Source organism: Melanerpes formicivorus, unplaced genomic scaffold (genome assembly GCF_026170545.1).
Source record: "Melanerpes formicivorus ecotype bairdi unplaced genomic scaffold, bMelFor1.0.p_v2 SCAF_16, whole genome shotgun sequence".
Classification (NCBI taxonomy): domain Eukaryota; kingdom Metazoa; phylum Chordata; class Aves; order Piciformes; family Picidae; genus Melanerpes; species Melanerpes formicivorus.
Window position 1 is genome coordinate 1,900,617 of NW_027142368.1, and position 21,381 is coordinate 1,921,997.

Genomic DNA, 21,381 nt, shown 5'->3' on the forward strand with positions numbered 1-21,381 from the left:
GGTGGTGAGAGCCTGGCACAGGTTGCCCAGGGAGGTGGTGGAAGCCTCATCCCTGGAGGTTTTTGCAGCCAGGCTGGAGGTGTCTATGAGCAACCTGACCTAGTGTGAGGTGTCCCTGCCCATGGCAGGGGGGTTGGAACTGGCTGATCCTTTGAGGTCCCTTTCCAACCCTAACAATTCTATGATTCTATAACCCCCTGCACCAGTACAGCAGAGGAGTTGATCTGATGGAAAGCAGCTCCACAGAGAAGGACCTGAGAGTGCTGGTGGACAAGTTCACCTTGAGCCAGCAATGTACTCTTGTGGCCATAAAGGCTAATAGTCTCCTGGGGTACATGAAAAAGAGTGTGGTTAGCAGGTCAAGGTTGGTTCTCCTCCCCCTCTATGCTGGGGAAGCCATATCTGGAGTCCTGGGTTCTGTTCTGGGCTCCCAAGTTCAAGAGAGACAAGGAAATACAGAGAGTGTCCAGTGGAGGCCACAAAGCTACTGAGGGGCCTGGAGCATGTCTGTGAGGAGGAAAGGCTGAGAGCACTGGGGCTGTTGAGCTGAAGCAGCCCATCAATGCCCTTTGCAGGCATGAAGATGGGGCCAGACTCTCTTCAGTGGCCAAGCCAAGGGACAAAAGCCACTGAGCACAACCTGGAACCCAGAAGGTTCCATCTGAAGAAGAGGAAAAACTTTGCTGTGAGAGTGCTGGAAATTTTCTTCTGGTTTTAGAGCACTTTGCTACTTTGAGGAGCAGCTAGAGTAAAGATGTCCAGCCAAGGCCATTCTTCTCAGAGAATTAAGCTAATCTGCTTATCCTTAGAACTTTCCTGTTGCTTCCCCTGTGTAATTTTGGAGTCATTAGCACTTCCTTTAGCAATGTGTTCTCGCCTGACATTACAAAGTGCTGTGTCTTGTCTTTGCTCTTCATCAGAAGCCACATAGCTTTGAACTCTGTGTTAGATGTGCTGCCTAGGGCAGGTACAAAGGGATGGGAGGAGGCTGGAGTAAGCAATAGCCCTTAAAGACTCATCTGAAGGTGCACAACAGCAACACCTTCAGAAAGAATGAAAGCTCCACCTTCCTGTGGTGGTGAGTTTTTAAAATGCCTTCGGTTCCTTGGCCTTCCTGGTCTCCATGCCATTGCTGTGCTGGTGGGTGCATCTGCACTGCAGCATGGCACTTGTCATAAACATTGCCAAGCAGCAGGGCTGGGCTGGCCACCAGATGAGTGCCAGAGGCTCTCCAGGAACCCCTCTGACTTCCCAAAGGGAAGAGAAAGGGAAGAATCACATTATCCAGTCCAACCCCCCCTGCCAGAGCAGGATCATCTACACCAGATCACACAAGAAAGCATCCAGGAGAGTTTTGAGTATCTCCAGAGAGGGAAAGAAGGGAGCAAGAAGGGGGAGAGATTGGTGGGGTGGGAAAGAAACTGAACCAGCTGGGATGGGAATGAGAGCAATCCAATGAAACAGAGACAAAGAGACACAAACCAACATGGAACCCAACCCCTGGTGGCAATGATGGCACCATTGGTACCACTGCTGCTGGGGGCAGGCACTGGGCAAGGCCCAGACTGGACTCAGTGGAAGACAGGAGCTGGATTCAGGAACACACAGATTGGGATGGAAGGCAGAAGGGACAGACTTCTGCTGGGACACTGGCCAGAGAAGAAGAGGCTTGACCCTGGGGATCCCTCAGCTTGCTCATGAAAATGCCATCTATGGTCTTCAATCCCTTGATGGGCACTTGAGGCTCACCTGTCCTGGCTGCTCCTCCCCACAGCTGCCACCTCTGCCTTCCTGCCCCCCAAGGTGTGGCACAAGCTGTGGTGGTGCCCTTGGTGTGCCCAGGAGCAAGTCTCAGGCAGAGGCTTTCTGCAGCCCAGCCCTTGGCAGGATCTGTCCCCAGCAGCTTCTGCCTGCTAGGAGCAGCCCCTGGCTGTGCCAAGCTGCCCTGGGCTGCAGCAAGTGCCTCAGTGAGCAGGGCCTGAGCTGGGCAGGGCCAGCACTGAGCAGAGCTGGCTCTGGGCCGGCTCCCAGCAGGACCAACCTGCAGGCTGCTTTGGAGTGACATGGGGAGAAGTTTTCTGTTGTCACTGTGTGGAGAAGAGGATCTGGTTTAGAGTAGAGAATGCTACAGTATGGTGAAGCTGAAGAATTTACCATTAGGATGCAGAAAGGCTCAGAAGTGCTGTGGGATCTGGAAAGCAAGGCCCAAGGTGTAGATCCATAGCCAGCAAGGCAGGCCTCATGTTACAAACCCCCTCTCTAAGGACTTAGAACTCAGAGATGGACTTTGCCATTCATTACTGGCTGACCCTGGTCTCATTTTGTGTAAGAGTCCCATGAACTTTGAAAGATGAAGAGACAGGCCCATGCTAAGAGCTTCTCAAAGTCCAACCAGACCGAGTAATGCATTGGGAGATAGAATGAAGCTAGAATTGTATTCAGCTCCAGAGAATATGTTGGACTCTTCTGCAAGGATGAGGCCAGAGGTAGCTGAGCCCTCCTTTGAGGTTTGGGCAGTGTGGAGAAGGATCATTCCTTCCCTTGGCTTATCTTCACCATCTGTTCTGAGCTGCTCCGGAGCCTCTCTTTGCCATGTTGTTTGTGAACCTCCCTTGCCAAGAGGTTTCTTGATCCTGATACCGATGCTGATAGGCTGCAAGATGTCATCAGCACCTCCAGCAATAAGGGACTGGTGTGTGTGATGGGAAGGATATGAGAAGAGCAGAGATGAAATAACTGAGAAACAAAATGTTCCTTCGTTGCTGCCTTTGATCTCTTAACTCCCAGCTGTGAGAGATCCTGGATGCTGATGGCAGCAATCGACTAATTTTCTGCTGCCTCTGTTGCTTGTACAAAGCAGAGGAAGATGTTGTCTTCACCGAGGGGAGTACAAGCCTTGCTGTAATGTCTTCTGTTGCAGGCTGAACCTGAGGGAGGGAGCACAGGCAGTGTCAAGACTGAGGCAAAATCTGTGGTTTGATTTCGTCCTCTCCTCTCTGTGTCTTTCTCTTGCCTTTTGCAGTCATCCTTTCGCAGATCAGAACCCAGTGGAAAGCCATCCCCGATGCAGAAGGGGGAAGTGCCAGGCACCACAGGCAAAGCTCTTGAGTCAGGGCCAGCCTCATCCTGAAAACTTGTGTCATCTTAAAAATGTCTCATATGCTAAAGATTTTATCTGAGCTTGCCAAGATCTAAAGGATAAGTGTTAAGAGGATGGGACCAGACTCTTTTTGGTGGTGCCGAGCCAAGGGACAAAAAGCAGTGGGCACAAACTGGAGCCCAGGAGGTTCCACATGAACAGGAGGAAAAACTGCTTTGGTGTGAGGGTGCTGGAGGCCTGGAGCAAGCTGCCCAGAGAGGTTGTGGAGTCTCCTTGTGTGGAGAGCTTCCAAACCCACCTGAACATTGTGCTCCTGGGCAAGCTACTCTAGGGGGCCCTACTTTAGCTGAGGGCTTGGACTGCATGATCCTCAGAGGTCCCTTCCAACCCCCACCACGCTGAGGTTCTCATTTCCCTGGGATGCTATAGTTAAACCTAAGGGACAGTTTTTAAAAGCAATTTAACTGCCCATCAGTAGTTCACTCCTGATGTGGGACTGAGGCTGAGGCTATGAAGCTAATTTTGCTGTGTGAGCCACTAAAGAATCACAGAACCACAGAACCTTGGGGGTTGAAAGGGACTTCAAAAGATCATTCAGTGTCAGAGCAGGCTCATGTAGAGTAGGTCACACAGGAGCACATCCAGGCAGGTTTGGAATCTCTCCAGAGGAGACTCCACAACCTCTCTGGGCAGCCTGCTCCAGTGCTCTGTCACCCAAGGTTATAATCCCACACAGAGATGGGTGAACAGAGATGTGTGGAACTGAAATGCAGGTTCATGTCATTGTGGAGATACAACCGTGATGGTCCCTATTACAGGAAGGATCTGGAGGTGCTGGAGTGTGTTTAGAGAAGGGCTACAAGGATGAGCAGAGGGCTGGAGCTGCTCTGCTATGGAGACAGACTGAGAGAGTTGGGCTTGCTCAGTCTGGAGAGGAGAAGGCTCCGAGGAGACCTAATTGTGGCCTTCCAGGATCTGCAGGAGGCTACAAGAAAGCTGGGGAGGGACTTTTGAGGGTGTCAGAGAGGGATAGGACTGGGGGGATGGAGCAAAACTAGAAGTGGGGAGATTGAGATTGGATGTTAGGAAGAAGTTGTTCCCCATGAGGATGGTGAGAGCCTGGCACAGGTTGCCCAGGGAGGTGGTGGAAGCCTCATCCCTGGAGGCGTTTGCAGTCAGGCTGGAGGTGGCTGTGAGCAACCTGCTGTAGTGTGAGGTGTCCATGCAGGGGGTTTGGAACTGGCTGAGCCTTGAGGTCCCTTCCAACCCTAACAATTTATGACTCTATGATCATATCATTATAGAGGCACACTGGCCAAAGGTTCTCCTCAGGCACAGTCAGTGCTCACAGGACATATTGTGCGGACACAGCAGACTGGGTTCAACACCACAGATAAGAATAGGCTGGGATCAGTGTCCCTAGGATAGGGTGACCATAGAGGTGCTGATGTAGAGCTGGTGCACATCAGGCAGGAGCTGCTGTTCGTGCTGGAGTGCTGTTACAACTGTTGTGACCTGCTGTGGTAGAAGAGCTGGGCTGAAGGGTTGCTTGGCCTCCCTGAACAGGCAGCTGCCAGCTCCACAGCTCGGCAGAAAGTCAACTGTTGATTCCTCTGCCCACAGCTGCCAGGCTCCCCTCAAGGCTCCCTCTTCACTGCAAAGCAAAGTGCAAACATGAGCCCTGTGAGCCTGAGTTGCCCTTGGCCTTGTCACAGCTCCTGGACCAGGTCCCTGCTGCTGTTTGTCTGGGTCTGTTTCTCTTTGGGAGGTGCAGCTGTGCTTCAAGCAGCAGATTTAGAGAGTGGAAACAAAAGGGAAGTGCTGTGGGTTGCTTTAGTCTCTGCTGCTGTCAGTGTCAGCTGTGAGGGACCTTCAGGATGGAGAGTCCCTTCTAGACACCAGCCCTTTGTGCCTTGCTGAGCATAATGCACAGGGGCACACAGACACCCATCTGAAGAGTCAGTGTGCACCCAGAATGGAAGGACAGGAGAATGCAGCAGAATAACAGCAGTCCCACTCTTCCAGGTGGTTGATGTCTTGAGGCCTAGCTGAGCAGCACAGCATGGCAGGGCTGAGCTTTGGCCTCCTGCCTCCAATCTCTGCAGAGCTCCAGCTGTCCTGCCCTCTCCTGCAGCATTTATTTCCTGCCTTATTTCTTAGGGAACCAGAGATGGCCATTAAGGAAAGCTGTAGGGAAGGCAACAGCAGCAATCCTATTGATTGCCTCTGGAAGAGTATTGGAACAAGTGTAAAGGACATTTCTGTAAGACAATGCCAAAGAGCTGCACAAGGCCAGTGTGACTAATAGAGACAAAGAGGAAGAGGGGGGGAAGAGGCCAGCTGAGACACATAGGAAATGGAGGAGAATTTATCCTTTGAAGCTTTTCCAAAACTCTGCCTTCAAATTTCTCTTCCCACTGACGGCAAACTCCCCTAAGGGTCCAGTCCATGGTACTGTCAGCATCCCTTCTCTGTCTCAGTCCCTTTCCTGGATGCTCCTGGGAAAACCCCTTGCCTTATCATATCCTCCAGTGATGCTCTCAGAAGCTCTGCAGTGTGTTTTTGGCAGAGCATTGTGCTGTGCTGTGCTGTATCACCTCCTCAGTGCTTGCCCATGCTCCCTTGATGGGCTTCAGCATCCCCTGCAGCCTCCACTGCTCTTTGTCTCAGGCATCCCAGTGCTGTGCTTGGTACTGCCCATACTCAATCTGTGGTGTCTGAAATAATGCACTGAGCTCTACACCTGCATTGTTTGGAGGTGAACTCTCCATACCCCTCAATTTTGCAGCTGTGTGTAGTGACAGGGTGTCTGTAGCTCAGCAGGGCAGCCCACGAGGCATTACATGTTCTTGTGGTGCATAAGGAGGAGTGTGTCCAGCAGATCAAGGGATGTTCTTCTCTCTCTCTACTCTGCCCTGGTGAGGCCACACCTGGAGTATTGTGTCCAGTTCTGGGCTCCCCAGTTGAAGAGGTACAAGGATCTACTCAAGAGATTCCAACTGAGGGCTACAAGGATGCTGAAGGTACTGGAGCACTGCCCTAGTAGGAGAGGATGAGAGCCCTGGGGCTGTTTAGTCTGGAGAAGAGAAGACTGAGAGGTCTCTTCTCCCAGGCAACCAGCACCAGAACAAGAGGAAACAGTCTCAAACTGCACCAGGGGAAGTTTAGGCTTAAAGTGAGGAAGAAATTCTCCCCAGAAAGAGTAATTGGCCATTGGGATGTGCTGCCCCGGGAGGTGGTGGAGTCACCATCCCTGGAGGTGTTCAAAAAGGGATTGGATGTGGCACTTGGAGCCATGGTTTAGTTGTCAGGAGGTGTTGGGTGACAGCCTGGACTTGATGATCTTTGAGGTCTTTTCCAACCTTATTGATTCTATGATTCTGAAAAGAGCCAGGCATAAGCTTGGTGGCCCTTCAAGGGAGAAAAGCTGCAGGTGAGTACTGCCTACAGCATTGCTGGAGGGGGCTGGATTTACGTTGTAAAGTTTGGGCTGACACTGCAGGTCTGGCACGGCAGGGAAAGCTGCTCACACAAGGGACTGAGCATGCTGCTGTGGGGCAGAAGATTACAGAATCCCAGCATGGTGGAGGTTGGAAGGGACCCCTGGAGATCATGCAGTCCAATCTCCCTGCTAAATCAGGGGCACCCCCAGCAGCTTGCCCAGGATCACAATGTCCAGGTGGGTTTGGAATCTCTCCACAGAAGGAGACTGCACGACCTCTCTGGGCAGCCTGCTCCAGGGCTCCAGCAGCCTCACACCAAAGACATTTTTCCTCATATTGAGGTAAAACCTCCTGGGTTCCAGATTGTTCCCATTGGCCCTTGTCCTGTGACCATTGACAGGAGTCTGGCCCCATCCTCTTGTCCCCCCCCCCTTTAGCTCTTGCTGAGCATTGGTCAGATCCCCTCTGGGGCTGCCCTTCTCCAGGCTCAACAGCCTCAGGGCTCTCAGCCTTGCCTCCTCACAGTGATGCTTCAGGCCCCTCAGCAGCTTTGTAGCCTCTGCTGCACTCTCTCTTTGTTTCTCTTGAAATGAAGAGCCCAGAACTGAACTCACTGCTCCAGATGTAACCTCACTAGGACAGAGTAGAGGGGGTGGAGAACCTCCCTGTTGGTCACACTTTTCTTCCTGAACCCCTGGACACTGTTGGCCTCCTTGGTCACAAGGGCACATTGGTGACTCATGGTGAGCTTGTTGTTCACAGCACTCCCAGGTCCTGCTCTGCTCTTTCCAGCAGGTCAACCTCTCACCTGTACCAGTGCAGGTCTTGAGGCCAGTCCTTACTGGTGCCAATGCAGCTCCACAACAAGAGAGGACACCTGACTTGGCCTGGTATATTGATTCCAAGCTCTTGACAAGGTTTGGATCCTGCAAGTTACCTAATCCAGGAAAATCCTCCCCAGGAATGTTCTGGCTGAGCACCTTCAGCACTCCTCAGCCCTCTGCTGTAGGCTGCAGATCAAATGTGGCACTTGGACTTCTCTGCAGCGTCTGCTTCTTTAAGAAGCATCAGGGCTTCATCAAGAGATGCTGATGGGAGCTGACAAGGAGTGGATTTATTCATTCATCACTTGAGATTATCTGCTGCCTGGTGGTACACAGCTAACAAGTGACTGACATACGAGTCTCTGCCAGCAGTCAGCAGAACAGGTCCCTTACACCGGAAGGCAAACAGCCTCCCTGTGCCTGCTGTCACCTTTGGTGGGTGCCACAGCCTGGCTGCCATCACTAAGGAGTGCAGGACACAGGACACAAAGCAACAGCCACTGCAGGCTGGAAAACCTCATCCTTCCCCTGCCTGCCTTTTTCCCCTCCTTCTCCTGGTTTTTAGTGTCAATGCACACTGGATGGAATCACAAAATCATAGAATGGTTTGGGTTGGAAGGGACCTCAAACGTCATCCAGTTCCAAGCCCCCTGCCATGGGCAGGGACACCTCCCACCAGCCCAGGTTGCTCCAGGCCTCATCCAACCTGGCCTTGATCACCTCCACAGATGAGACATCCACAGCCCCCCTGGGCAACCTGTTCCAGTGTCTCATTGCCCTCACTGTCAAGAATTTAATTCTAATCTCCAGTCTAAATCTGCCCTCCTCAAGCTTCAATACATTGCTGCTCCTCCTGTCACTCTCAGCCCTTGTCAAAAGTCCTTCCCCAGCTCTCCTGTAGCTCCTTCAGGTACCAGAAGGTTGCTTTAAGGTCTCCCTGGAGCCTTCTCTTCTGCAGGCTGAACAGCCCCAACTCTCCCAGCCTGCTCCCACAGGGGAGGTGCTCCAGCCCTCTGATCATCTTTGTGGCCTCCTCTGGACCTGCTGTGTCCCATGTCCTTCATGTGCTGGGGACACCAGACCCGGATGCACTGCTCCAGGTGGGGCCTCACAAGAGCAGAACAGAGAGGGAGAATCTCCTCCCTTGTGCTGCTGGTCACATAATCCTGAGTAACCTGCTCTGCCTGCCCCTGCTTTAGCAGGGAGACTGGACTAGGGGATGTCCAGAGGTCCCTTCCAACCCTCACCATGCTGGGAGTCTGGGATTTCTGAGAAAGTGTTCACAGTATCCATTTGGCTGCCTCCCTGTCTGCAGACTTTACATCAAATTTTGAGGTTCAGTGGAGCATTGGAGTTGGAGTTTTGAAGGGACCCTGGTGAAATGCTTGTTCCAGTGAAGACAAGTCCGAACTGATGCTGTGTTCCAGTAGTGCTGTGTGGAAAACACATTGCCCTGCTTCACAATGTTGGAGTTTGCATATGCAAATGTGGACATCAAAGAAGCATCTCCCTTGCTTCTCACACATAGAACCGTAGAATCAGTCAGGGTTGGAAGGGACCACAAGGATCAGCCAGTTCCACCCCCCCTGCCATGGGCAGGGACACCCCACACTAGATCAGCCTGGCCACAGCCTCAGCCAGTTTGGGCTTAAACACCTCCAGGGACGGGGCCTTGACCACCTCCCTGGACAACCCATTCCAGGGCTTCACCACTCTCATGGGGAAGAACTTCCTCCTCACCTCCAGCCTGAATCTCCCCACCTCCAGCTTCATTCCATTCCGCCTAGTCCTATCACTGCCTGAGATCCTGAGCAGTCCCTCCCCAGCCTTCCTGTAGCCCCCTCCAGATACTGGAAGGCCACAATGAGGTCACCTGGGAGCCTTCTCTTCTGCAGACTGAACAGCCCCAACTCCTTCAGTCTGTCCTCACAGGAGAGGTGCTCCAGCCTTCTGCTCATCCTCATGGCCCTTCTCTGGACACCTTCCAGCAACTCAGCATCTTTCCTAAACTGAGTGGCCCAGAACTGGACACAGGACTCAAGGTGTGGCCTAACCAGTGCTGAGCTCAGAGGCAGAATGACCTCCCTGCTCCTGCTGGCCACACTCTTCCTGATGCAGGCCAGGTACTTAGCAGAAAACCTGAATTCATGGTAAAGCATTTAATTAGCCAAAACTGTGGAATGGAAGATTCCTTCCAGATACCACTTGATGATCATTAGAAGATCTGATTCGAAGCCCACTTAAGTCAATTGATGTCCTTTGTTGGCTTCAATACATTTTGAATCTGGGCTTGGTGTGTTCAGCTGGTGGCTACACCAGGAGCCAGAAATGCTCTGCCTAGCTGGGCAGCTTCTCTGGCTCTTCTTTGATTCCATAATAGTTTGCTGAAGAAGTTTGGGATAAATGTAATGAAAGGCCATTTAAATTGAAAAATCAGCTGGAGAGGAAGCTATTTTCACAGGATCACAGGATGTCAGGGGTTGGAAGGAACCTCCAAAGATAGTCAAATCCAACCCCCCTGCCAGAGCAGGACCATAGAACCGAGCACAGGTCACACAGGAATGCATCCAGAGGGGTCTTGAAAGTCTCCAGAGCATGAGACTCCACAACCTCTCTGGGCAGGCTGTTCCAGTGCTTCATCACCCTCACAGTGAAGAAGTTCTTCCTCATGTTGAGGTGGAACCTCCTGTGCTGTAGTTTATATCCATTACCCCTTGTCCTATCCCAGGGTGCAACTGAGCAGAGCCTGTCCCCTCCCTCTTGACCCCCAGCCCTCAGATATTTATAGACATTTATTAAATCCCCTCTCACTCTTCTCTCCTCCAGATTACACAGCCCCAGGGCTCCCAGCCTCTCCTCATAGGGAATTGCAGTTGTTGTATTCTTGGAAATGTGTCCTGCCTGGTGATGTGGCTGACGTTATTTCAGTTCCCTGTGGTCTCCACAGCACTGCATCATCTCCCTTCCAGTTACACAGAATCACAGAATCAGCCAAGTTGGAAGAGACCTCCATGATCATCAAGTCCAACCAATCACCCAACCCTAACTAATCAACCAGACCATGGCACTAAATGCTTCATCCAGGCCCTTCTTAAACAGCTCCAGGGACACTGACCCCACCACCTCCCTGGGCAGCACATTCCAATGGCCAATCTCTCTTTCAGTGAAGAACTTCTTCCTAAGATCAAGCCTAAACTTTTCCCTGCCCAGTTTGAGACTGTGTCCTCTTGTTAGAATCATAGAATCATAGAATCAATAAGGTTGGAAAAGACCTCAGAGATCATCAAGTCCAACCTGTTAACCCAACACCTCATGACTGACTAAAGCATGGCTTCATGTGCCACATCCAATCCCCTCCTGAACACCTCCAGGGACGGTGACTCCACCACCTCCCTGGGCAGCACATTCCAATGTTCTGTTGCTGGGTGCCTGGGAGAAGAGACCAACCCCCACCTGGCTACAACCTCCCTTCAGGTAGTTGTAGACAGCAAGAAGGTCTCCTCTGAGCCTCCTCCAGGCTAAACACCCCCAGCTCCCTCAGCCTCTCCTCACAGGGCTTATGCTCCAGACCCCTCCCCAGCTTTGTTGCCCTTCTCTGGACATGTTCACACAGCTCAACATCTTTCTTGAACTGAGTTAGCCTGGGTCAGATCTGTGCAGTCAATCCTGGCTCTGAGCGGCACTGAGCAGTTTCTCCAGCAGTTGAGGAACTGCCCTAGTGCCATGTCTGATGTGTACCCTCAGTGAACACAAGTCAAAAAGCAGCACAGGAGCCACATTAGGAATTCTAGGTGGGAAGAGAGCTTGTGCTAATTACAGGGAGTTAGTCACAACTTGTTAAGTCCATGCTGAGGACACACTCTTAGGAGCAGCCATGCTTGGACAGACTGAGGATCGAGAGACAGCCCAGCTTCAGCTGCAGGCTCTGAGCCCTGCGTCTCCTGTAATCGGGTTTAACTTCTTCTTGTGCCTTGTACTTCTTATGTCACTTCTCATATCCCTTTCTGTGCCTGTTCTGCAGCTGTAAAACCACCCTGCTGGCTGTCTTCTGCAAGTTGTTCAGGATGAGGAGTTTTTGGTATGAATGGAGGATGCAGTGGGTAGTGCAGCAGGGATGCACCAGAGCTGTGGGAAGTCAGGAGAGCCATAAGTGGCGTTTTAGAGCTTCAGTACTCAGAGAACATGTCACAGAGTTTGGGCTGTGGGCAGGGAAAGCCTTCAATGCTCATATCACTCTGACAGCTCATCCCCCTTAGTAGATTTGAGACTTTCCTTTCAACCTTGAGACCTTGCTGGTTTTCTCTTCCTGCAGGGCAGGGAGCGCTGAGCCCAAACCAACTGAACTCATCTCAGCTTAGCTGAGAGCATTGCCCTGAGTTACCACAGCCTCTGCCTGCAAAGAGGAGTGGAAGCTGGGGAAGTGGGGGTTAAAAAATCGTGGCAATGCCTAATGTCTTGTCAGAAGCAAGCTTCTAATCTTGTCCATTTCTTTTTGTGTGTTGCAGGTGGAGCGGGAAATAGCCATCCTGAAGTTGATAGAACATCCTCACGTTTTAAAGCTGCATGATGTTTACGAAAATAAAAAATATTTGTAGGTATTGCTGGCCTCTGCCAGAGAAAAGGGGGAGGGAAGGAAGAGGGAAGGGAGGGAGGTGAGGGGCTGGGAAGGTGGTGATGTTTCTGGAGTGGAGCAGGGTGTGTTTACACCCTCAGCTGGTGTCTTTGTGAAGGAACGCTCCTTACCGCCACAGCTTTCCCCTTTTTCTTCCCTGTGCTTTGCTTCTGTACTGTTTCATCGACTTAAAAAAGAGGAGCAAGGACAAACCACTATTTCCTATCAAACAGAAAGGAGGGAGGAAGGTTTGTACCTATAAGAGCTGGAACCATTTTGGGTGAAAGCAGTAACAGTTCCAGTGGGTAATTTGGATAACCTCCTTTGGTTAATGGAATGGAATGGAATAGGATAGGATAGGATAGGATAGGATAGGATAGGATAGGATAGGATAGGATAGGATAGGATAGGATAGGATAGGATAGGATAGGATAGGATGGAATGGAATGGAATGGAATGGAATAGAATAGAATAGAATAGAATAGAATAGAATAGAATAGAATAGAATAGAATAGAATAGAATAGAATAGAATAGAATAGAATAGACCAGGTTGGAAAATACCTTCAAGATCATCAAGTCCAACCTATCACCCAACACCATCTAATCAACTAAACCATGGCACCAAGTGCCTCATCCAGTCTCTTCCTAAACACCTCCAGTGATGGTGACTCCACCACCTCCCTGGGCAGCACATCCCAATGGCCAATCTTTCTTTCTGTGAAGAACTTATTCCTAACATCCAGCCTAAACCTCCCCTGGCACAGCTTGAGACTGTGTCCTCTTGTTCTGCTGCTGGGTGCCTGGGAGAAGAGACCAACCCCTTCCTGGCTACAACCTCCCTTCAGGGAGTTGTAAAGGACAATAAGGTCTCCCCTGAGCCTCCTCTTCTCCAGGCTAAGCAACCCCAGCTCCCTCAGCCTCTCCTCCCAGGGCTGTGCTCCAGACCCCTCCCCATCTTTGCTGCTCTTCTCTGGACACCTTCCAGCAACTCACTGAACCCCTCTGTGCTCACCATCGGTATTTTAAACTTGCCCCATCGATAACCACGTCGGGGTTTAAGGGCTGCTGCAACCTCCTGATGGTTCTGCAGTAAAGCAGCAAAGCTTTGCCTTTGTTCCACATCATTGGCAGCGCCAGGCGTGGACGCTGCCCACGGACAGAGTCATTTTAGCTTGACAGGGCACTAGAGACGTTGAATCTGTTGTCAAACAGGAGGCCACATTAATCTTGGCACAACAGGCAAACAAAAATCAATGTTCTCCAAATGGGAAAGGGCAACCCAGCAGGGGACTCAGTGTTATTTGCAGCTTTTGAACAGGTTGTTGCAAGTGGAAGAGAGTGGCTAAAAAAGTATTAATTTAAACTCTTTTTTTAACCCCCCCACACCCCCACCCCTCCCTCCCCCAAACCCAATGGTGACCTCTCCTTAAAGTCACTACACATGAAGGGGATGGCTACTCACCCCAAGAAACATGTTGAATGGAGGTAACAGTCCCTCATGGACTTTTCAGCCAGGCTCATTACTGGAGCAATGAATTCCTGTTCCAAGGAGCAAGCCCTCAGTGCCTAAGGGTTACTCAGTGGAGCAGGCAGTAATTTCTTCTGGATTCCCCATCCTCTGTCGTGGCAGAGCTTAACCATCTGCAGTGAAACGCAGCTGCCAGGGCAAGCTCCCGTGGGCACTGGGTGGAGGCTGGCTCAGATGGCCTCTGAGCTGCATGCCAATTGCTCAAGCCTCAATGGCCTAAATGGTCATGGTTCCATTAAGCCCAGTTTGCCCCAGCTGAGGAGAGAGACCTTGGTCTAACACAGCCTGCTCTGCATGCAGAGGCAATCACAGAATCATGGAATGATTTGGCTTGGAAGGTCATCTAGTCCCTAGACCCTTAGAGGTCATCTAGTCCAACCCTCCTCTAGTGAGCAGGGACATAGAGAAGCATAGAAGCATAGAATGCTAGGGGTGGGAAGAGACTTCCATGTGGCATTCAGTTCAGGCCCCCTGTAAAGCAGGACCACTTAGGGCAGGTCACACAGGAGTGCATCCAGGCAGGTTTTGAAGTTCTCCAGAGAAGGAGACCTGTGGTGGGTTGAAAATTCCTCCCCCCACACAATGTTCAATTTGCCAGACCAGCTCAGTGGGAAGCAAATGAAAGCTGCATTTACAGGCAAAACTACAATCTACAATGGAATGCAATGAAGATGTGCAAAATATCCAGGCTTTACAGTATTTACAGGGGTTTACAATTAACAAACAGCACAAGAACCCCCATGGTCAAAGACCAGGGGAAGCTACTAGCTTCTCCTTTTCTGCCCCCCATCCCCTGTACAAAAGAAAGCAGAAAGGAGCAGAGAAAGTTGCTGTTAGACTTAACCAAAACAATGCAGCCAAGGTCAGGCAGAAGCAAGTTAGTGTCTCTCCAGAGCAGAGAAGTGAGAAGAGAGAATTGTTTTGGGACAACCAGTTTAAATTAGAATAGAATAGAATAGAATAGAATAGAATAGAATAGAATAGAATAGAATAGAATAGAATAGAATAGAATAGAATAAACCAGATTGGAAAAGACCTCAGAGATCATCAAGTCCAACCTATCACCCAACACCATTTAGTCAACTAAACCATGGCACCAAGCACCCCATCCAGTCTCTTCCTAAACACCTTGAGTAATGGTGACTCCACCACCTCCATGGGCAGCACATTCCAATGGCCAATCTCTCTTGTGCCTTGAGCACAGCCCTGTGAGGAGAGGCTGAGGGAGCTGGGATTGTTTAGCCTGGAGAAGAGGAGACTCAGGGGAGACCTCATTGCTCTACAACTCCCTGAAGGGAGGTCGTAGCCGGGTGGGGGTTGTTCTCTTCTCCCAGGCAACCAGCATCAGAACAAGAGGACACAGTCTCAAGCTGTGCCAGGGAAAGTTTAGGCTCAAGGTGAGGAGAAAGTTGTTCCCACAAAGAGTAATTGGCCATTGGAATGTGCTGCCCAGGGAGGTGGTGGAGTCACCATCCCTGGAGGTGCTCACAAAAGGCTTGGATGTGGCACTTGGAGCCATGGTTTAGTAGTCAGGAGGTGTTAGGTATTAGGTGATAGGTTGGACTTGATGATCTCTGAGGTCTTGCCCAAGCTGGTTGATTCTGTGTGACTGAGAGATGGAAGAGAGGGTGGAAGGAGCAAAGTGCACAAGCATGTGGGGGTGAGGAGTGGCGCTGCGTGCACTTGCCCAAATAGTGAGTAGTGACCTCTAGTTTTCAGCAGCATCAGAAACAAGGTCGCTCCCTGGTTGTGGCAGCACCTTCCCTTCACACATGCCATCTCAGCAGTGGTGGCAGTGGTGTGGTTTCAGAGGAGCTCATGAATTAAGGGCTGATATTTCAGAAGCCAGAGACTAATCAGGCTGCAGCGCTGGGGAGCATTTCCTCCATAAATGTTAATTTCACAAATCATGTTTGACTTTTGGGTTATGATTTAATTTGTGACAAGGGGCTTTGCTTGAGCAGATTCCTAATGCCACCATGAATCAAATCCTTTTTCCACAGTTTGTTTAACACTGAAAATGAGGGGGTTTTTGATTTAAAAAAAAAAGGCAGTAATCAACATCAGTTAGCTTATGTGTGTTAGCCTGGCAGTCATGTTTGGTTAGTTCTGGTGGCTTTGTAACAAGAGGCTTGGAGGATAGAATCATTGAATCAACAAGGCTGGAAAAGACCTCAAAGATCACCAAGTCCAACCTATCACCCAGCACCTCATGACTACTAAACCATGGCTCCAAGTGCCACATCCAATCCTCTCTTGAACACCTCCAGGGATGGTGACTCCACCACCTCCCTGGGCAGCACATCCCAATGGCCAATCTCTCTTTCTGGGAAGAACTTTCTCCTCACCTCAAGGCTAAACTTCCCGTGGTGCAGCTTGAGACTGTGTCCTCTTGTTCTGGTGCTGGCTGCCTGGGAGAAGAGACCAACCCCCTCCTGGCTACAAGCTCCCTCCAGGTAGCTGTAGACAGCAATAAGGTCTCCCCTGAGCCTCCTCTCCTCCAGGCTAAGCAACCCCAGCTCCCTCAGCCTCTCCTCACAGGGCTGTGCTCCAGACACCTCCCCAGCTTTGTTGCCCTTCTCTGGACTCATTCCAGCAACTCACTGAAACCTTCTGTGCTCACCAACGGTATTTTAAACATGCCCCATTAATAACGTCTTTCCTAAACTGAGGAGCCCAGAAATGGACACAGGATTCAAGGTGTGGCCTAAGCAGTGCTGAGTCCCAGGCAGAATGACCTCCTTGATCCTGCTGGCCACACTGTTCCTGATACAGGCCAGGATACCATTGGCCATCTTGGCACGCTGGGCACACTGCAGGCTCATGTTCAGCCTACTATCAACCAGTATCCCCAGGTCCCTCTCTGCCTGGCTGCTCTCAGCCACTCTGACCCCAGCCTGTAGCACTGCCTGGGGTTGTTGTGGCCAGTGTGTAGAACCTGGCACTTAGATGTGTTCAATCTCATGCCCTTGGACTCTGCCCACCTGAAAAAAAGCAGGGGGCAGCAGGGCACCAGTGTTCACTGTTTCTTATTTCCCTTTCCAACCTAGGTCTGTATAGGTCTGTAAATTTCTGTTTAGAGATGCATAGAGATAGTTGTATGTTGATGTATAGAATTATAGAATTGTTTTGGTTGGAAGAGACCTTTAAGATCATCAAGTCCCACCATTAACCCATTTAAGATTTCACATTTTGTGGGAGCTGTTATGTTTGCACCCCTGTTGCTCAATTTGCTCAGCACGGTGACCACAACTCTCCTTCGAGGGAAGGGATGGGCATCAGAATGCTGCTCTCAGAAATGCACTCTGCTCTCCTTGAAGCCCAGCAAGACTCTTGCTCATCACTCAGCAGTACAATGGTGGCCAAGAAGGCCAATGGCATCCTGGCCTGCATCAAGAATAGTGTGGCCAGCAGGAGCAAGGAGGTCATTGTGCCCTGTACTCAGCACTGGTTAGGCCACACCTTGAGTCCTGTGTCCAGTTCTGGGCTCCTCAGTTTAAGAAGGACATTGAGAGACTTGAACATGTCCAGAGAAGGGCAATGAGGCTGGGGAGAGGTCTGGAGCACAGCCCTGTGAGGAGAGGCTGAGGGAGCTGGGATTGTTTAGCCTGGAGAAGAGGAGGCTCAGGGGAGACCTTCTTGCTCTCTACAACCAGCTGTGGTGCTGGGTGGCTGTAGCCAGGAGGGAGATGTTCTCTTCTCCCAGGCACCAGCACCAGAACAAGAGGACACAGTCTCAAGCTATGCCAGAGGAAGTTTAGGCTGGAGGTGAGGAGAAAGTTCTTCATTGAGAGAGTCATTCGTCATTGGGATGTGCTGCCCAGGGAGGTGGTGGAGTCCCCATCCCTGGAGGTGTTCAAGAGGGGATTGGATGTGGCACTTGGTGCCATGGTCTAGTCATGGGGTCTGTGGTGACAGGTTGGACTGGATGATCTTTGAGGTCTCTTCCAACCTTGGTGATTCTGTGATACTGTGAATGCTGTCACTGGGCACATGCCCAAGCCTCTCTGCAGTGAACACACCACCACCACCACCTCCTGATTTCAGAGGTGAAGGAGCTTCCCACTGAGCCAGAGAACACAATTAGAGCATCCCCCTGCCCATGTACAGCTCACGGTTCTGGCTCCTACAGGATCAGCTGACAGCAGGAGTCCAAGCCCTGCAGCTCTGATGGTGCCTGCAGAGGCATTCACACTGCCAGTCCTCTCCCACAGGGTTTTCATGTAATTTTGATTATTTTTCTTGAAAAATAATTGTGAGCTGCCAGAGGATACAAGAAAGAGAAAAAGGGATTCAGCATCTCCTGTTATTGGTAGCCCAGGGATCTGGCATTTGATCCATCTGAAGGGAATCCCAGAAATGGTGAGAGTCAGAAGGGGCCTCCAGCAAGCACCCAGGCCAAACCCCCTGCTAAAGCAGGGTCACCCATAGCAGCTTGCCCAGGAGCACAATGGCCAGGTGGGGTTGGAAGCTCTCCAGAGGAGACTCCACAACCTCTCTGGGCAGCCTGCTCCAGGCCTCCAGCACCCTCACACCGAAGAATTCTTTTCTTAAGCATAGGTGGAACCTCCTGGGTTCCAGTTTGTGCCCATTGCTCCTTGCCCTGTCCCTGGGCACCAATGAGCATTTCTAATCCCAGCCAGGATGCCACTGGCTTTCTTGGCCACCTGGGCACACTGATTGGTCATATTCAATTGGTCATATTCAGTATTAGAATAGGATAGAAATAGGATAGGAATAGAAATAGGATAGGAATAGAATTAGGAGTGGAATGGAATGGAATGGAATGGAATGGAATGGAATGGAATGGAATGGAATGGAATGGAATGGAATGGAATGGAGTGGAATAGAATGGAATGGAATGGAATAGAATAGAATAGACCTTTGAGATCATCGAGTCCAAACTACCACCCAGCACCATCTAATCAACTAAACCATGGCACCAAGTGCCCCATCCAGTCTCTTCCTATTGACTCAGCTCTGCCCATCCTGTGCTGAGGATCCCTCTGGCTTGATCCATTCCATATCATGTGCCCACAGAGGATGGCTGCTGCAGTGCCTGGGCATGCACGACTACACACAGTGAAGGCACTGCTCAAAACACCTTTCAACCCTGATAAATCAAAGGTGCAGAGCACAGCAGCATGATCTCCCACCACCTCTTTCTTCCCCACAAGTCCCCACCTGCTGAAATGTAACAAGCAAGCAAATGAAACCTGCACTCAGGCAAGCATTCAAGAGTTAAAACTGCCTTCTGGACAAACCCAAACCCTGCCTTGTGCACATTTCCATGCAGGCAAGGCAAAAACAAATAAATAACTAAATAAGCCCCATAGAGTTCCTGGTCTGGTGCCAAATTAGGGTTTAAAAATTCATGCCCACCATAAGAATTTATATAACTTGTGAATAATTTATAGGCTGCACCAATAACAAGGGGCTTAATATCTGATGGAGCTTATTTAATCAATAGAAAACAGTGGAGAGAAGAAGCTGTCGAGGAGCTCCCGCACGTCAGCCTGGGTCGGTTGGCTTTTAACCTCTTCCCTGCTACACCAAGGTTCATCTTTAGAGATGAATCTTTTATACAGAATCACAGAATCAACCAGGTTGGAAGAGACCTCCAAGGTCATCAAGTCCAATCAGTCACCCAATCCTAACTAATCAACCAGACCATGGCACTAAGTGCCTCATCCAGGCCCTTCTTAAACACCTCCAGGGATGCTGACCCCAGCACCTCCCCAGGCAGCCCATCCCAAAGGGCAATCTCTCTGTCTGTGAAGAACTTCTTCCTAAGATCAAGCTTAAACTTTCCCCTGCCCAGCTAGAGACTGTGTCCTCTTGTTCTGGTGCTGGTTGCCTGGGAGAAGAGACCAACCCCCTCCTGGCTACAACCTCCCTTCAGGTAGTGGTAGACAGCAATAAGTCTTCCCTGAGCCTCCTCTTCCCCAGGCTAAACACCCCCAGCTCCCTCAGCCTCTCCTCACAGAGTATATGGAAGGACAGTTTGCAAGTAGCATGGAAGAGGAATCACCAGGACTTTTTTCTCCTAGAGGGTTTTCTCCATCAGTCAGCCATTCCAGACAGATCTCTTTCTGATTCCCCAGAGCTTTGGACTGTGATGAGTTTCCCAGCTCTCAGGTGAATGGATCAAAAGGAGCAGTTAGTTCTTGTGAATAATCTGCTGGGGGTTATGGGTTACTGTGAGATGCCTCAGAGCTCTGCAGGTTTGGTGACAGTGTCGAGCACAGGCCATTTGTGTGTGGTTCTGTGGCCAGATTTGAAGGGGTTTATACAGATATGAGCAGTGATAAATACATGGTCAGAAAAGAACTACAGCTCATAGAATCCCAGCATGGCGAGAGTCAGAAGGGGCCTCTAGCAATCATCCAGTCCAAACCCACAGCACCCACAGCAGCTTGCCCAGGAGCACAGTAGGCAGATGGGGTTGGAAGCTCTCCAGAGAAGGAGACTCCACAACCTCTCTGGGCAGCCTGCTCCAGGGCTCCAGCAGCCTTACACCAAAGATGTTTTTCCTTAGGCTTAGGTGGAACCACCTGGGTTCCAGTTTGTGCCCATTGCCCCTTGTCCTGCTGGGCACCACTGACAAGAGTCTGGCCCCATCTTCTTGTACCCCAGACTTTAGCTCTTGCTGAGCATTGCTCAGATCCCCTCTGGGGCTGCTCTTTTCCAGGCTTAACAGCCCCAGGGGCTCTCAGCCTTTCCTCCTCACAGCAATGCTCCAGGCCCCTCAGCATCTCTGTAGCCTCTGCTGGACACTCTCCTGTATTTTGTTGTCTCTCTTGAATTGCCAGAAGTATCACAGTATATTGAAGGTTGGAAGGGACCTCCAGAGATCATCCAGTCCAACCCCCCTGCCAGAGCAGGATCGCTTATGGTATTCCACACAGGAATGCATCCAGGTGGATTTTGAAGGTCTCCAGAGGAGACTCCACAACTTCTCCAGGCAGCCTGCTCCAGTGCCCTGTCACCCTCACTGTAAGGAAGTTTCTCCTCATGTTGAGGTGAAACCTTCTATGTTCAAGCTTGTACCTGTTGTTCCTTGGCTTGTTATTGTGCACCACCCAAAAGAGCTTGGCTGCTTCCACCTGACACCCACCCCTCAGATATTGATAGACATTGATGAGATGCCCTCTCAGCCTTCTCAAGACTAATCAGCTCCAGGGATCTCAGTCTCTCTTCACAGGGGAGATGCTCAAGTCCCTAGTCATCCTTGTGGCTCTCCATTGGATTCTCTCCAGCAGTTCTCTGTCTTTCTTGAGCTGGGGAGTCTAGTGGAAGATGTCCCTGCCCATGGCAGGGGGGGTTGGAGCTAGATGATCTTTTAAGGTTCCTTCCAACCCCAACCATTCTACTTTGAAGCCCAACCTACTTCTTTAGGTTTAAGCAAGGCTGTGTGTTATGTGTGTGCAAACTGCAACGTTTAGCTCAGCCTGGATTATTAACTGGTTCCCTTCAGGCAGCTAATGACAAACCTCCTGCTGCCTGACCAAAACAAGAAGCTGTGTGAGGTGTCTGCCATTCCTGGAGGGTATTTCCTTCTTTCTTTGCATTTATCATACTCACCTGAAACACTCTGTGTTTCCTCCTGAGCTCTCACCTGAAGTTCTCTGTCTGTTTCATGCTTTTATCACAGTAAATACATTTGTGGTGGCTTCTGTTTTGTGTAGTTGTGAATGTCTCTTAAGTTATCTTCATCTGTAAGGCTGAGGAAGGAGGAGCTGCTTACCCACACTGGGGTGTGCAGTGATGGACCACTGCAGGCAGTCCCATCTGGCAAGAGCTGTGGTATTTCACACCACACTTGCTAATGGCTCAGAGACAGCTTTTTGCTCTTCACAGAGCATAACCAGGG

At 50.6% G+C, this 21,381-nt stretch overlaps 1 protein-coding gene across 13 annotated transcripts in view; it reads left to right on the top strand.

Moving 5' to 3' along the window:
* BRSK2 (BR serine/threonine kinase 2) overlaps window positions 1-21,381 on the top strand; it is a 419,371-nt gene that overhangs the window by 267,082 nt on the left and 130,908 nt on the right. For all 13 annotated transcript variants that reach the window (XM_068147794.1, XM_068147787.1, XM_068147789.1 and 10 more), the window contains exon 3: window positions 11,873-11,958. In XM_068147794.1, coding sequence (XP_068003895.1) covers window positions 11,873-11,958 — 86 coding nt within the window. The remainder of the gene's footprint in view (window positions 1-11,872; window positions 11,959-21,381) is intronic.